The 16,948-nt window shown below is 36.7% G+C and overlaps 2 protein-coding genes across 3 annotated transcripts; both read right to left on the bottom strand.

The window, feature by feature from the left end:
• Window positions 1–602: 602 nt before the first annotated feature.
• Window positions 603–4,855, bottom strand: LOC145569460 (urea-proton symporter DUR3-like). Its single transcript, XM_081628804.1, has 9 exons — window positions 4,682–4,855; window positions 4,146–4,262; window positions 3,946–4,041; window positions 3,643–3,725; window positions 3,296–3,516; window positions 2,881–3,143; window positions 2,480–2,718; window positions 1,635–2,284; window positions 603–1,115 (listed from the first exon to the last, which is right to left on the bottom strand). The coding sequence occupies exons 1-9, from the start codon at window positions 4,853–4,855 to the stop codon at window positions 814–816; spliced, it is 2,145 nt and encodes a 714-aa protein (XP_081484930.1). The 3' UTR covers window positions 603–813.
• A 762-nt stretch (window positions 4,856–5,617) lies between these two features.
• LOC145567969 (formin-like protein 14) lies at window positions 5,618–16,457 on the bottom strand. 2 transcript variants are annotated; one of them, XM_081627406.1, is made up of 17 exons: window positions 16,325–16,457; window positions 15,105–15,808; window positions 14,801–15,022; window positions 12,728–14,700; window positions 12,462–12,585; window positions 11,230–11,301; window positions 10,923–11,021; window positions 10,276–10,317; window positions 10,105–10,185; window positions 9,935–9,985; window positions 9,762–9,843; window positions 9,572–9,666; window positions 9,042–9,113; window positions 8,801–8,917; window positions 7,625–7,693; window positions 7,476–7,542; window positions 5,618–6,259 (listed from the first exon to the last, which is right to left on the bottom strand). In XM_081627406.1, exons 1-17 carry the CDS (start codon window positions 16,395–16,397, stop codon window positions 6,045–6,047), a joined length of 4,158 nt encoding a protein of 1,385 aa, XP_081483532.1. In that variant the 5' UTR covers window positions 16,398–16,457; the 3' UTR covers window positions 5,618–6,044. The 2 variants fall into 2 exon arrangements, 1 of the variants encoding a protein (XP_081483532.1); XR_014095758.1 differs by lacking the exons at window positions 5,618–6,259; window positions 7,476–7,542 and having other exon boundaries at window positions 7,662–7,693; window positions 9,042–9,106.
• Window positions 16,458–16,948: the final 491 nt, after the last annotated feature.

Here is a 16,948-nt window from a genome sequence, read left to right as displayed (position 1 = left end):
TATCCTACGTTCTCCCGTTGATATTCCTTTTTACTTTTCGTTTTAATGTTATATATATATATATATATATATATATATATATATATATATATATATATATATATATATATATATATATATATATATATATATATATTGATCTCACTAATATATTGCTATAATTTTTCGAAAACTTTCACTCTCTTTCTTACTCAGCTCCCTCAATTACATAACTTATGTTATAACAATATTCAATAAATAAGAAGATTAATAGAAACTGGTGAAGAAACTTTAGTACTCCGTTGTATTACTTAGAATCTTATTTATGATGGAGTAATAATTATTTCATCAAAATATATACTCTTTCTGTTTCAGATTAAATGTAACAGTTTGACTGATATATGTGCCAATACACAACTTTAACTATTGATAATTGCAATTACATTAAATATTAGTAATAAGTATAAATAGTTGATACAAAGAAAGTATATAAAAATTAATTCGTTTTTATGTACCGATAGTAAATATAGTTAAAGTTGATATGCATGGTGCACAAGTCAAACCGTTGCAATTAATTCAGAATGAACATCATTACATCATGCATGATAAATGTAAGAAAAATTACATTGACCTTCCGCATGAGGGGTTACCTAAGTATGCAGAAACAATTTTCCAGTATATACAAGTTATATTTCAATTCATTGGTAACATTTTATCCCAATGATTTTGTATGTATATTATTTTATTAATACATTACAATATACAGAGTATGATCTGATCTAATAGACGTGCATTGATTCATTAGACTAATATCCAATAGGTATAGAATGTTTGTCAAGCTAAATGATGAACTTCTTGCACTTGATCATCTAACAAATCTTTCTTCTTTGCCTTCTCTTTCTCAAGCAAGTAAAGGCGCTCTGCTTCAGGGATTGCTAGTATGATCGTGTTCATCTTCGAATTCAACTCCTCTATCCTTTCGATTAGCCTGTCGTTCGTGAACATGCCCGTCAATACACTTTGAATTGTTTTCCAGCTCTCAAACACCGGCATTGCTATTATAATTGCAGACCCTATAGTTCCCCATGCTATTGCGACGACTACCCAAACTGTGAAGTATTTCAAACTAAACACCCCTGCATTAAGTTGCAAAAAAACTTAGTAAACTTACGAAAGATTTTTGGTGTAAACGTTACACCATGTAGTAAGGTAACACGGTAACACCCTTTATAGTCGCGTCTAATTTTCTGTTACGTCAATGATTGAGTGTAACCGTGTAAGTGTAACATCATGTTAGCAATATTAGCATAATAACTTATTTAGTCCACATTTTTCACTAGGCACTAACCAGCATTTGTTATTAAGCTCGTGATTTTGTCTTTAAAATTTAATTTCAATATAAAAATTTGAATTAAACAGTGTAGATTATCGAAAATTTAAGAGCAAGACTAGTTTATTTACGAGGATGCCCCAATTTCTCATGGTGAGAAACAAATTTTGTTTCTCACCCGGCATTTTCGTAAATAAACCAACAACTTTATTCAGCTGTGGAGACCACAATAATGAAAAAGTTGTTGATTTATTCACGAAAATGCCCCCATGAGAAACAAATTTCGTTTCTCATCATGAGAAACAAGGAATTTCCCTTTATTTACCTGCAGGGAGGCTAAGAGCAGGCCAGAGAATGAAAATCACAAGAGTAAAAACAAGACCCCATTTCACAATCCACGCCTTAGCCTTCTTGAGTTTCTCTTCCTCAAACTCATCAGAAGAAATCTCGGTCTTATCTTTCTCAACCATGCTAATCTTCTTAGTGGTATCCCAATCATAATTCTGAGGCCACAAGAAGCTACAAACAGCATGAAGAGCTCCACCACTAAGAATAGACACAAGGTTCCCTGCAAGCATAGGCGCGTTTCTTCCTGTTGTATCAAGATTCACCATCCCATACTCGATCTTTGTTACTGTCACCCAAGTAATGACACCCAAAATACAACCAATGGTTACTCCTAGGATGGCTCCTATGGAGTTTGCCTTCCTCCAAAGGAGAGAAAACGCGATGGGCATAACTGCTGATCCAACGAAAACTCCCATGGCCAAGTACATCCAACCTAGTGAAACCCCTGCTTTGTTAAGTATCACTGCTAGTACTCCCATGAAACACCCAAATGCTAGGATTATTATTCTTGAAACTTTGAGGATTTGCTTTCCTGTCGCGCTTGGGTTTATGTAAGTTCTGTAGATGTCATATGTGCATAGTGATGAGACTGCTATCAACTCGGCTGATCCTGCTGATGTTACAGCCCTAACCAACAAATACATGGTATAACTTAGGATTAGATTATGATAAAGCAGAAACTGAAAAGTTCTACAAGTAGTCAAGGATATGAAAATTGGCATAAAATTGTTAGAAGTGAATTGAATCTGTATTAATTTAGAATTGTAGACTAAACTGAAGTTATCATAATATACAAAACTCGGCTTCCTGTTAGCTACTTACATGAAGAGCATAGTGAGGATCAAAACAGACCCTGATGTGCCCATCAAAGCAACAGCGGTAGCAGGAGGAACAAGGCCATGGATAGCTTCACTCGCATTAATAGGCAAATCCAGAGCAAGAGCCCCAATCCCTAACGACGTTGCTAAAGAGAATGGCACTGCAAACCACACCAAACCACCCAACAAATAACCCTTATGTGTTGATGAAGGCCTTGCTGCTATTGCACTAACCCAATATCCCTGTAACATTATAATATTCGAGCAGTAAACTGAATCAACTCGATCACATAAATGATCATTTGTAGTTTTATAATTACCATATGATAAGGATCAAACTAGGACCAATAATTTCAATAGTGGTTTGTCAAGTGAAGTGAACAAACCCTATATGCTAGTACTTACATTGTCAACAAAGACGGTCCCAAAATTTCCCACAATGTTAATAATCCCAAAGACAAGTCCACCTGAGCTTAACATAGTGAGGTAAGAACCTTTATAATTTCCATCCACTGGACCACAAGATTGACCATCATGTGAAATAGGCTCCATACATAGTCTTGATCTGCTCGAAACTTCTTTCAGTCGCTGATATATTACAGCAGGACTACCAAGTTCCTTGCTTGCTGTGTAAACTAGAAACACGAAAATTACCAGCACCACATGCACTGCAATTTACAACCAATTAAAAAAAATTAATATGTTGGTAAACCAATGTCACTGATAATATTAGTAAATTTTATGGCACCATTTATCTGTGTATGTACATGATTAAATAATCTACTATAAAACGCAATAAAATTTCTTTAAAGTGGTGTACCGATCACTGAATGTATATAGCTTGCAAGAAACGTGGCTTTAAGTCCTCCGGCAAGTGTGTAGATAACAACTCCAAGGGGTATCAAGAAACTAGCAGCATATAGATTTACTCCTGTAAGTGCATTAACAACAGCAGAGCCTCCTAGGAGTAGCATTGCTGTGACTATAATGTTTGTGAGGAAACAGAAGATTAAAAATACGACGTGAGCTGCTGTTCCCCATCTGTGAAGAAATCATAGACAGAACAGTACGCAAAAATTATATGCATGACACATATATAAGATTAAACGAAATAACACAGCTTCAAAATTTATGGTATTGAATGAGTACATGTAACATATTACGAACCTAGCCTTGACAATTTCACAGACTGTATGAGCATGAGGAGCTTTTCTCTTGATTTCTATTGCAATTATCCCAAACAAAATCACCTGCAAACAATTCCGTCACAAAAATCATTAAATTGATCCATCTTAAATAGTCTGGAAGAATTCAAACCCAAACTATACCCCATAATACATGACCTGTAATCATCTATAAGGACAACGACTGTCACAGTTATTCCTAGACATTGGAGGTGTGACTACTAATATCGGACAGAGGGATTAGTAATTTCTAAACTCGAGCCAAGAAAAAGAAAGATAAGCATGCCTGGATAGTAGCACCACTGGCATACCAGAAAGGACCACTGATACCATACTGCCAAGCAACATTTAAACTTTGCAAGATTGTGGCAGCCCAAGTCCACTGCAAATATGATGAAATTACATGATTTAAATGCTGTTATATTATTATGAACAAAATAAGCTACTTATTTCTGAAAGATTAAAATATGAAAATAAAAATTATACCTGTGAGACAATCACACTAGCAATGAACCCAGTTTTTACTGATCTACCAGCAGTGTTGAACCATTCTGATGTCTGACGAGAACCAACGTATCGTTTCTCCAGCCACACGGCCCACACCTACATATGAACACGAACCAGGTGTGGAATCGAGGGTGGTGAACATGAGCTAAGATTATATGTTCTGTGTTATGTATCCTACACAAAGTACTCGAATAGTCGTATTATATACCTATTTTGTGTCGCAACTCTATATTATTTAGGCACATCACCAAGTTAGCATAAGTTATTTAATATCATTGGTGGCTTTGAATGATATGGTACACTTATAAATAGCGGAACACAAGATGAGACGTATATTGGGACATTATTGAGACATAGCACACGTATGAGACTATTAATGAAGATATTAGCCAAGGGGATAAATTCTAGCTAGGTGAAACTAACCCGAGAGGTGCCTAGTCCAGTAAGGTCCTTTTTATCGTACCATAGCAAACGAGGTTGAGACAACCGGTTAAAAATGAGTTCGGGTGACTTACCAGAAAAGATGTAAAGACGGCAAAGAAAGCACCAAAGCCCAAAATAATAGAGTAGCCAACACCTTGATTTAGCACTGGCTTTCCACCAAAGAAGCTAGTTTGCCTCACACAACTACCTTCTGAGTTAAGGTAATATTTCCCTGCAAACCCAAATGGAGGACACTTTGTTTCCATTGATACGTTGACTAGTTATACTACACTTTGTTTTCTTGATTAGTGATTGTATATATTTAGATGGATGGTTGGAAAAATATTAAATAATTCCAAATATCGGGCTTTTTAGTCCAATTAAAGTGGAACATATTTATATTCTATGTATATTTTGAGGTATTATACGATTATTATAAAAATAAACGGAATTGGATGTTTCAGTTCATCTAAATTTACGGGATTACATAAGAGTTCTTCCACGTTGAATGATTGGAGGAGAAAGTCAACAAATTTTTTTGGGGATCTTTTGGTTGCATCAATGAGAAAGGAATCTTCTATGATTGCATGATTTGGAAGTCAAAACTCACAATCAAGATACTTTTAGTCAAACTTGGAAAAATCAATATTGGAGTACTTGTTTTTTCTTCAATGTGGAGCCAAGATTCTTTTAGATTCTTTCTGATACTCTCTCATCAACAACTTTTCATATGAAGTACTCTACCTCTTTTCATGCCTTTTTTAATTTATAGTTGTAACTTGATGTAATTAATTACCATTTTCGAGGACTTGACGTGATCAATTCAGTGTATGAAATCCAAAAACAAGCATAGGAGCTAATATCAAAGGAGAATAACGACTAATATCGAAAGATTGTTGCACTGCGATCGAATAAATAGTAGTGAAGTACCATGTAAGCTACACCTCGGATGCACAGGCTCATAGTAGTACTCCTGAAAAGTGTACTGTAATAATATTCACAGAGTACTTGTTATAACTCGATACAAATGAAATAAGAAGGGAAGAGAGTACGACATTTCATTACTATGCTAACGCTTAATTACAGAGAATGTACACCCGATATACACAGTAAGCATTGATGTTCTAAACAATTGAAAAGATGAACAAATAATGAAAGATATGAAGAAAAAAAATTGCAGGGGCATCAAGAGGCAAAAAAAGATGCCTAACAAGCGATGTAATGACTTGTAGACAGTAGTTGCAGGAACTAACTTCTGTTCTTTGAGATCTTTTGCACAAGTCATGAACCCTTGAGATTACGGAGCATCAGGAGCAGAGCCGCATTAACTGGATTCATGTGATTCGGTCCTCAGCATGCATGATCTGAGTGACCCTGACTTCTGGACACAAGCCCAGAATCTTCAAAAGACAAAGGACAGAGGAGCTTCCATCTCTCAATCTCTTAATATTTATTTCACCTCTCAATCTCTCGTGTTGATTGTCTTCTATTTACGGGATTAAGTTTTGACCTGTTAAGATCCAATCCTTCCTTTTTTGCAGCAGAAGTGGCAGCTGCTTTTTCTTTCATAGCTTCTTTTTCCAATTTCTTCTTCTCGGCTTCAACCTGCTGTGCATTCTCTTCTCGAGATTTGTTGAACAGCTTCACAAAGACGAACAGTATTTGTGTCACTGCAGAAAAAAACAGAAAAATATTAGAGGAAAAAGTTTAGACTGGGTTTGGTTTTAGCCAAATTTGGATGTTGAGTCATTTGTTTCAATTCTAGTCAATTGAAGTGGAAAAATATTAGAGGTTGATAATCAAATTTATGATAACCAATCAATATTAGTCATATTAGCTTTTGGGTTGGTTTTAAGTCGATTATAGTTTGGGTCATCAAATTTATTATATTGCAAAAACAATAAGGTCTGGGTCAGGTAATTCGGTTCAAATAAGCAGGAAAATATCAATTATTCAACAAGCAAGCATTTGCAGGACATTGATAGTTTGATACACGTATGCAGGGGCAAAAATGTGAAAATTGTCTCTAAAAGTAACAATCAAAGATAGTAGTGAGCATTTTTCATGTTATTGGTCAGAGGAGAGAGATGAGTAGAAACTCCAGTGAAACTAAAATTTTCAGCCATCAAGGTGAAGAACATGAGCACATAAGGTATAGTGTAGGCATGAAAAATGCTAATAAAATATGTGTGGAGATACAAGCTTGAGTTTTTTCAAGAACTACGGTCAGAATTTGTGACAAAAGACACGTTGCTTAATGTAGGCTATTTGAAGGAATGCTATACCCACTACTGCTTATAGGGAAAACCTAGGTGTTTTCTGCTTTTCGCAGAATATGGGTTAATACCACACATAATCTCCTGCTTCACAATCTGTGCGCCATCGAGCCCCAACATCCCACATTGGTGACTACTTGTGTGTGGTTGATGACACACATATAACATTTATCTTTTACTACTAGCTGAAAAAATTTGGACTCTGGAAAGAAAAGCCATAGCCTGAAGACTCAATAATTCCAACAGGTGTTGTAGGTATAAGCAGGGGTCTATATTGACCAGTATATCAGTCGTTCCATACTTCCATGTAAAAGGTTGTTTCAAAGTGCTACCAACAGACTATTCAACCTAACCAGTTACCGTTTAATCTAGATTCAAAATCATTAATCTCCTGTTTTCTCTTCCTTGGTTTGTAGAAGCCAGCCATTTTATCACTGCTTCCTAAGAGAATCTAACAAGTTCAAAGCATTGCAAGTAGCTTAACAAAGGCAGACATCCTTCAAAGTTGTCAATTGAGGCTCATTAATATAGAAAAATAATATAGCCATAAATCTGCAATTCGCATTTAGAAAAAGAGACCAACAGAGTCAATAAGTATGTCAAATCAAACCTTGCTCAAACGGACACCGAGCAGGATCCTCCCCAAAGTATTGGCAAAGCGAATCTGCATTTCTTCCCTGCAATCGTATTATGAAACACAAATCAGATAACTTCATAAAGTTAAAACTCTCACCGATTACAGTTGTACAGAGGACCTACCACTTCTGTATACAATGTGGTTAGAGACCTGACTTCAGCTTCAGCTGTATATAGAAAGCCTTTTAAAACCTGACAAGGCAACATGACAATTTTATTTCAAATTTGTAGATATATTTATTAAATTAAACATTGATAATTGTATAGCCAAGAATTATGACCATCATGTAAACAGTACATTTCAATCCTAACAAACTGTATACAGTATGCAAGGACAGAAAAACAACCTAAATATATGGGCATGGAAATAATAGTTCAGAAATTAAAAAGCATGAAAGTGATAGCCTTGAATTCAATTGATAGCATAAAGATAATGAACAATAAAATGTTGAATCCAAGGTTAGTTGTCAATATTCTCCATGTATATTCTTAATAATGATAGTCTGATGTCAGAATAGCATGATCTTGGGAAGTTTCATAGCTAATACTCAAACAAGCATGAACCATAAGCTTGGTCATTCACCCAGAAGTTAAAATAGATATACTGCAATAGTTCTTTGCAGACTAGCATTACAAATATGTAAGTTAAATGTTTTGCAAAATCTTTCTAAATTCAGAAATGTGGCCTATATCATTTGGTCTATGTACAAGACTCAAAATTTTTACACGATGCAAGTTTCAGCATGATAAATCCTTGCAGTTTAACAGCACTAAATATCTTGACTTTGGTGTTCACCCTGCCAGTGAGCTTTTCAAATTACTTCTTAGCTTTCTTCCCCATATTTAGTTCCAAGCCTTCAGTCTGAAATTTCAGCCTCACTTGCCCGAGAGCTAAAACACTGTATCCTAATACAATAGACTTACACGCCTAAGAGCATTAAGCCAGTTTGCAAAAGCATCAAGAAATTTCCCTCATTATCATCAGCAATGTGCCTATGTCATATTCTATTACGGAAATCCTCAAATACATGGCAGTTTCCTGTTTCAACAACCCTTTACTTTATCAAACTACCCTTTTGATAGGCTTTTCTTTTCTTGCGCTATCTTATGCTATTTCAGCATTATAGTTATAGTCAAAACATTGAAACAAGGGATCTCTAGCTTGGCAGGCTTGCCAGCAAATTACAAATTGACAATGCACATTATTTTAAATTCAAGGCTACACCTGGTGGAATATACTTCTGAATTATGAAACGATACAAAGCTTTAGATAGCAACAACTAAAGTTTTTCCTTTCACCTGCCGGAAGCCTGCAGAGATAGCTCCATCATTATCTGATGCAGCAAGTTCCTGCTCAACCTTCTCAAGGCCTTTGCTCACAGCTTGCATTTCTTCAGCCAATGACTTCAATTGTATCTGATTTTAAAAGCGAAGGCCAGAGCAACACATTAGTAAAAAAAAAAAAAAAACTATGGACAAAACAGACTACAGAAGAACTAATAAGATGTAAATGTGCTAAGGTGTAGCATAATAAGCCAACCTTTGAAGCTCCTTCCAAGTGAGCAAGATCCTTGTCAAAATCCAGCAACTCTGGCATTTTTTCAGCTAGAAGCTTGAAAAAAACAAATGCACTATTTTCAATATTTAAGATGTCAACAGCATAGAAATATTAATTGTCCTAGCAGCAAGCACAAACAATTAAAATTATTTTTCATTATAAGAAGGAAGAAGATCAAAGATACGTAGTATAATTTTTTTTAACTATGAAATGAGAGTATAAGACCATTCTGCTTAGGCAAAAGATGCAATGAGTGCAATGTCAGTATTCATAAAATGTTTTGGATTTCCATTTTAAGGTGAACTCATGAGCTTGTGACAGCAGAAAGAGCAGTGGTAGAGGTTCAGAACAGTTTGCCAAAAAGCAGTAGAGGGTTTGACAATGTTGATTTACACAAAACAGTGGTGATTTGTAAGCAATGACTTAAAAAAAGTCTAAGATCAGTATGACACATTACACAATAAAGGAACTTTAAAACTACCAAAAATACCAATATACTTTCAGCTACATACCTTACACAGGTAATGCATTAAGGTCATTTTATTATTTTTGGCACGTGTATCAGACAATTTAAGAAGACTGTCTAGTTTGAATCCAACAGCAGCACCTGGTACACAAGTTTAAATATGAAATTTTTCAGAAGATGATGATCAATTTAGACATATTATAATTACCAAAAAAAAAATCATACATAATCTCTACCTCTAGCAGTGCCTTGATTCAATGCATTTCCTAAAGTCAGAATAGTCTGCATTATTTGTCTCAACTTCACAGACTCTCTTACCTAGAAGTATTGGCAAGACAGATAAATAAACAAAGAGCTGGGAAATGAGTCCGGCCAACAATATTATCTTATGAGCTTAATTTAAATGTACCTCTCGTGAAGCAGCATTAATGGTATCCAAGTTGCCTTTCAAATCACTAACCTGCATGGGTCACATGATACATAATGTTTACAAAGCAGCAGACATAAAGCTACTGGAAAAACTAGAACAAGACTAAGTACACACAAACGTGTTAATTATTGCATATAAATGCCAAATACCTGGCTAGAAAATGTAATTTTAAAAGCAAATACTCGTAATTTGGATTCAACTCGTGGGACCTTCATCAGCTCCAAGAAAAACTGAAATGTTCATGGCAAAAAGCATTTTCAGAGGTAAAACAAATGATTTGTGTCGCCCAACACTAAATGCATTCCAATTCCGAAACTTACTTGCTCGCATTTCCCAAGCATAGTTCTGTCCCCATTGTAATTCTGGACAGCATAAACAGAGGAAAAAAATAAGGCAAGAAATATCAAGCAAATTAAAGCTAAATTTATGTAACAATAGCATCATACCATGATCAGAAAGCTAATGATACAAAAGTGGAAGGATTTTGCAAGGAATTGACATAATTTGTCAGCTTAACAATGGCAGCAAATAAGAAGTAAATTGAAGATTGTAGTATGAAGATGAAACTTACAGGAAAACAAATGATAATTCCACTTTCGAGAGGTGGATTCTCTCCCAAGTATGAGCTTTCGAGAGGATCACTCTCTCCCAATAACAAACCTCACAATATTCAACATATCCTCTTCCCTCCTAATGAGGCCTATTTATAGAAAATCTATCCTAACAAATCTCTATCTTATTCCTCATGTCACTACTAATAGACTATGACTAACATGCCCTCTTCTTAATATTGATTCCTTGCAGAATTCAGATACCATTCGATGATATACAGCCAACCCACTATGTTATTCATGAATTAACCCACTGGTAAATGGGTATTCAAATGAGAATCTGTTAATTTATTTGAGTATCATTGTAAACAGAAAAAAGAAAATTGTAATATTAAATTCATCCCAAAAAAAAATACCTTCAGCGTCTCCATTTCCTCTTTTGTGGGACAAAATTTTATCAGATTTTCAACTTGATCAATGTCCAGTGTTGAAGAGTCTAATGCAAGAACAGCACTCTGCAAGATATAAACTATAATATATAAAAACATTATATGTGTAATTCAAAGAAGAGGTTTATTGTCAAATATATTATATAAATATTTGCAGAGAGAGAGAGAGATCATTTCCATAGGTATAGCCAATGGAAGGGCAAAGAAATGTCACAGCTGACTCCACAAAATAGATAAGCATCCTGATCATAAATATGCTAACATACAAGCTTACCAACATATCTGGGAGAGGCATCTTTATCTTTGTAAGCATTATTTCACAGTTATAAGCTCTACGCAAATCAACCTGTGAAAGGATAAAACCAAGATAAAAGTGTTAGAATAGACCATTATAGTACTCAAGAATTATGGAAACACCCTTTTCAGTAACGAGGGTAGTTTTATACTACTTGACAATCAACACAATCAACTTCAGATTTAAAATTTAGACAGAAAAACGAACAGATTAAAAGAAACCCATAAAGAAAAATAATGCCCACTTCAAATCTGATTAAGCTAAAAATTCAACAGGAAAGCAAGTCAAATACAAACCTAGGTACCTCCAGACACTATACATGAAATCAGTACAGTCAGATTAAATAAAACCCATTGACTCTACCATAAAATGATAAAAGTCTGCATCCTAGTTGTTAAGATTCCTGCTCATTTTAGGCCAAACCATCTCATAGTACTCAAGCAGGATATTGAAAAACATGGATATAGCATTTTGAACTTCAAACCAGACTAAAACTAGTCAGAAATTGTAGGTAACTTAACAAATAGGAAGATGCTCAAAGACAGCCCTCACAGGTCACCATTTATTCACACTTATAAGATAGTTGCACTTAAGCTCATGACCATATAGTAATTATCTTCCATTGCTTGGCTTTCCATTGACATAAAAAGAGAAGATTATGATTGAGGAAATAAAAAAAACACACACACACACACAAAGGCATCCACAGCATGGAGCACTTAACTATTGGCAAAAAAAATCATAGAAACTCTATTTTTTCATAAAAGAACATGGACATCAACAATTTGCTAGATAAATTCCTCTTTTTCCCAAATTTCTAAATCAAAGATGAAAATAGCTTTGATATTTCTCAAAAACCACATAGTAAAGTATTCAAATAGAAATTTTGTCTCAGGGGTCCATAATAATTTTGATATGCATAAGCCTTAACACCCTACAGACAGATTTCAAGAGTTCGGGAGGAAACATTGGGAATCAAAAGTCCTCTGGTCAAAAGAATGTATTAAAATTATCTACCAAACCTTCATAATAGCTACCCTCTTGCCTCCCTGGAATTTTCAAATAAAGTATATGGGATAAGGGTCTTATGAGAACGCTGATTAATGCAATAAATGACAAACTAGAATGCTTAATAACATATGTTCAGCCCACAAAGTCGAATTTTTCATAGACAAGGGACAAAAATTTAAAAATATAGCAATATCTCTTACCAATTGCACTTTTTCGGGTTTGTTAATGTTAGGGCCACGTCGAACGCCTACTTTACCCCCACCGCTTGCATCAGTATTTGCTGAGAACAAGCTTTCAAGTTCTGATATATCTATCTCAGGGGCCCTGCAGTAGTTTATGCAATCAAACTTTTGAGTGAAAAGAATACACAGAAACGAAAAGTAAGATATTGAAGTTGCACAAGTGCAGACCGTAGCTACAAGAACATAATAACTCAAATATAAAGAAGATAAACCAGTGTACATACGCTGCTTGACTCTCCTGCTTTTGTGTATCAGCCCATAAACTTCCCTTAACTGCTCGAGTAACCTTTGACCAATGCAGAGGTCTTAACGAAGATTTTTTAGTGGTTGTAGAGGCAGGTCTATTTCTTGAACCAGACATCCCTACAGAGGTTTTCCCCCTTCCAACAGAAGGAGGGGGAGGTGGTGCACCCGTGCTCTTAGGTGCAGGTGGTGGAGGCGGCCCGGGAGCAAGACCTTTTGGTGCAGGAGGTGGAGGTGGGGCAGCTTTTGATGATTGTTGCAAAGGTGGAGGTGGTGGAGGTGGTGCTGGTGTAGATATAATAGTGGAATTACCTTTGGTTGAAGGTGGGGGTGGTGGGGGTGGTGGAGATGGCCTTGTTGAATTATTGGACTGAGGTGGTGGTGGAGGTGGAGGGGGAGGCATTCCTTTCGGAGGCGGAGGTGGAGATGGCCTAGTTAATGATGGGGGAGGAGGGGGAGGAGGAGGAGCACTTAATTTTGCAGAATTACTTAGAACGTGAGATGGGGGAGGTGGTGGTGGTGGTGGTGGTGGGGGAGGAGGACTACATCCCTTCGAATGATTACTTAAGCCAGGGGGTGGAGGAGGCGGCGGCGGGGGTGTGGGGACATATGTCTTCGAAGAATCTCCTTGACCAAGTGTTGAAGAACGAGGAGGAGGTGGCGGCGGAGGGGGGCATGGAGGAGGTACGAACTTGTCAGTTTTAGCCCCAAAAGGAGGTGGAGGTGGAGGTGGAGGTGGAGGTAGTGGAGGAGGTGAATATTGTTTAGTTGTCGCCCCAAAAGGAGGCGGAGGAGGTGGTGGAGGAGGAGCTATGTTCTTGTTAGTTGTAGCCCCAAAAGGAGGTGGTGGAGGAGGAGGTATGTTCTTGTTATTTGTAGCCCCAAAAGGAGGTGGAGGAGGTGGTGGAGGAGGAGGTATGTTCTTGTTATTTGTAGCCCCAAAAGGGGGTGGAGGAGGAGGTACATTATTGTTAGTTGTAGCCCCAAAAGGGGGTGGAGGCGGTGGTGGAGGAGGAGGTACATTATTGTTAGTAGTAGCCCCAAAAGGGGGTGGAGGCAGTGGTGGAGGCGGTGGTGGAGGTGGAGGTGGAGGAGGTGCATACTTGTTAGTTGTAGCCTCAAGTGGGGGCGGAGGTACAGATTTGTTAGTTAAAACCCCAAAAGAGGGCGGAGGAGGTGGAGGAGGAGGTACAGACTTCTTAGTGGTAGCCACAGAGGGAAGTGGAGGCGGCGGTGGGGGTGGTGGAGGATTACGAAGTGACTGAATAGGATCAGAGCTACTATTTTCATCCAGTGGGATAGGCAATTGAGCTTCTGGATTTGTACTCATGTAAGGAGTAGGAGTTGGAGATGGAGGCAATCCTGTACTTGATTGTGCTGACAAAACTTCCTGCTTGTTTGTATCAGGGACAATAGAAGGTGGAGCTGCACTTTCGTTGACATCAATTAGCGATTGATTTGCAACCAATGAAGGAGTAACGTCAACCAGTGCTATATTTTCCAGCTGAGTGGGCAAATCATGTAAAGCACCATTGCCAAGGTCCGAATTAACAATTTGTTGGACTAAATTTCTATCTCCAGAAGGATTTGACAGAAGATCTGATGCTTCATCAGACGCAGAATCATGAGACAACGGATCATCAAGAAAGTTTGTCATACTTGCATTTGATGATTCATAGAAGTTTTCAGTCTCCATAAAATCTGAATCAGCAACACTCGATGCCTCTTCTGAATCAGCAGGCGATGTATTCGAGCTTAATCTGTTTTGTAAAACAGAAAGTTGCTTGAGCAACCACATAGTAGCATCATCACTATTATCAACCCATTCTGCACCATTAAATAGCTCTTGGACTGCTGAGAATGCTTCCATAGGCAATCCACCCCTCTCTTCACCATTCAAAACAGCAGTTGGTTCTTTCAAGGGAGACAAGCTCTCAATTTCACCAAATAGTACCTGTGTTTTAATTAGGCATCAAATGAAACAAACAAGTCAGCAAGAAATAGTGAAAATACTCAAACTCTCAAGTATTATGCAACCCATTCGATGCACAAACCTCAGCTCGAAAACCTTTTGGATATCGTTCCTTGGCATCCCATAGAATATCCAAGTTTTCACAATTCAGTATTAGGATATTTGACCTAATAAAAGCAGTGTTGAATACTATTCTGAACATCATAACCTCTCTTTCTAAGTCCAAGTCTAGATGGACACATTCAAGTACAACATCTCCTTGAACCACACACTGGATATCAATTTTGATCACATCAGAGTCTGCCTGCAGAGAAAGATCATCCACGTCAGCAGCAAAAGATGGTACTGATAAAAGATAACATTGGATGTGTCCAATAAACACAAACCTGTTGGTAATGTCGAAGGCTCTTTTTCTTGTTAGACATAGAGAAGAGCATCTGAGTTGATAAGCCATCCTTATTATGTAGGTTTCTGCCAAAGATGCGGATGGCAGGCCTGCAGCCACTGAAATTATCGTAGCTAGGAATTCCTCGAAGGATAAGACAATCCAAGGAAAGTGTCCTCTCAGGGGGTGGCCACTCCGGAGATAAATTCCTCCGTGCAACATATTGAAGATAGCGGAGCTGAGACGCAAACGGATTTAGGGGAGATAACAGCTTTAAAAAACCTTTTGGTGCCTCGCGATGGACCATTTCAAGCGTCCTTCTTTCACCACTATGCAATTTTCTAAAAATCAAAAAACTAGCCAAGAGATATGCCAAAAGTGGCCAACCACCTCTCTCGCAATGCAGCAAAATAATATTATGCTGATTACGCCCAGACAGCCACCCATCAGAAACACGAAGAAAGTGATGTACCAGTGACAATGGCAAGACGGGGCATCCCTCATATTGCCTTGGATAATCCAGTACCATAACATCATATCCACTTACTGTCTCAGCAAACAGACTGCGCTTCTGGCCTTCTCGAAAATTAAAAGCAAGAAAGGACGAAGCAGGAAATGCTTCACGCAATTCATTTATGACCTCATGGAGGTAAATTTGGTAAATTCCATCCCGCAGAACGTCCGTAGAAAAACAAGTATCAAAAACTGCAAGGCAACATTGACCTTTGTTACTTGGACTGTATGCTTTTATTTCATGCACCCTTATCAAATACAAAACACTCCAGCATGGATATAGACACTTAAGTGACTTGACTCTTCATATTGGACCAAAGCATGCAAAGTTGTAATAACTCAACCAAATATGACACATGGACACATACCCGTGTACAAAACTAGTAACCGAGAATGGTAAACGAGCTATACACCTAAAATTAAACCTCAATAGCGTGTATACAACTAAATCTCATTCCTAAATTCACCAACACCATGAAATGAACCAATGTCAATAACAGCATTTGTCAGTTAAATCACAATTTCAAACAATGCTTAATCGATAAACTTCGAAATTAAAACAGCATACAAAAACACTTAAACCCCATTTAGCAAGAAGCATAAACATTCAAAAACTAAGCCAAAATCACCACAAATTAGAGCTATCACCAATTCACCACAGATTCATAAAAGCAGCTTTAAATACAGAAAATTAAACAAATTCCTCACCATAAACTCTATCAGCAAATTCAAGCAACCCATCAGGGGGTCTTTTGTGGAAGAATCTGCTGAGAATAGTCATCTCCACTAATCAATCCAATACCAAATTTTCCCAGCAACTCATTAACCCAATTATATACCTGTAATCAGCATTTTAGCAATAGCATTAGAAAAATTAAAATTAAACAATACCCAGTTCATCAAATAATTATAATTCCAAAAAAGTTCCATTTTCCCAGAAAATATTTCCAAAAATAACACCATTAAACAGCAATTTAACACTTCTATTACTCGATACGCTAAAACATGAATATTTTTATAATTTCAAGCAAAATATAGATACATAAATTCAAGGATTTAAAATTCCATTTCCCATTAAATAATATTAAAAAAATCGAAATATATCAATTCAATAGAATTTAAACTACCAATTTGCAGCAATAATATAATTGAATATAGTTGTAAATTATAATCGCAGAAATCATAAAGAGACTTGCCTTGAGAGTATGTTAGAGATATCGGAAAATATATGTGTGATATATTTTCCGTATATATCATTTAAGAGAATAATATATTTAGGATATTTATGTTAAGATATTATTTTGAGAATATATCATTAGGATATATGGTATA

The sequence above is a fragment of the Chenopodium album genome, chromosome 11 (genome assembly GCF_948465745.1).
Source record: "Chenopodium album chromosome 11, dcCheAlbu1.1, whole genome shotgun sequence".
NCBI classification, from domain to species: Eukaryota; Viridiplantae; Streptophyta; class Magnoliopsida; order Caryophyllales; family Amaranthaceae; genus Chenopodium; species Chenopodium album.
The sequence above is the reverse complement of the archived record's forward strand: the minus strand, read 5'-3'. Positions and strand labels throughout refer to the sequence as shown.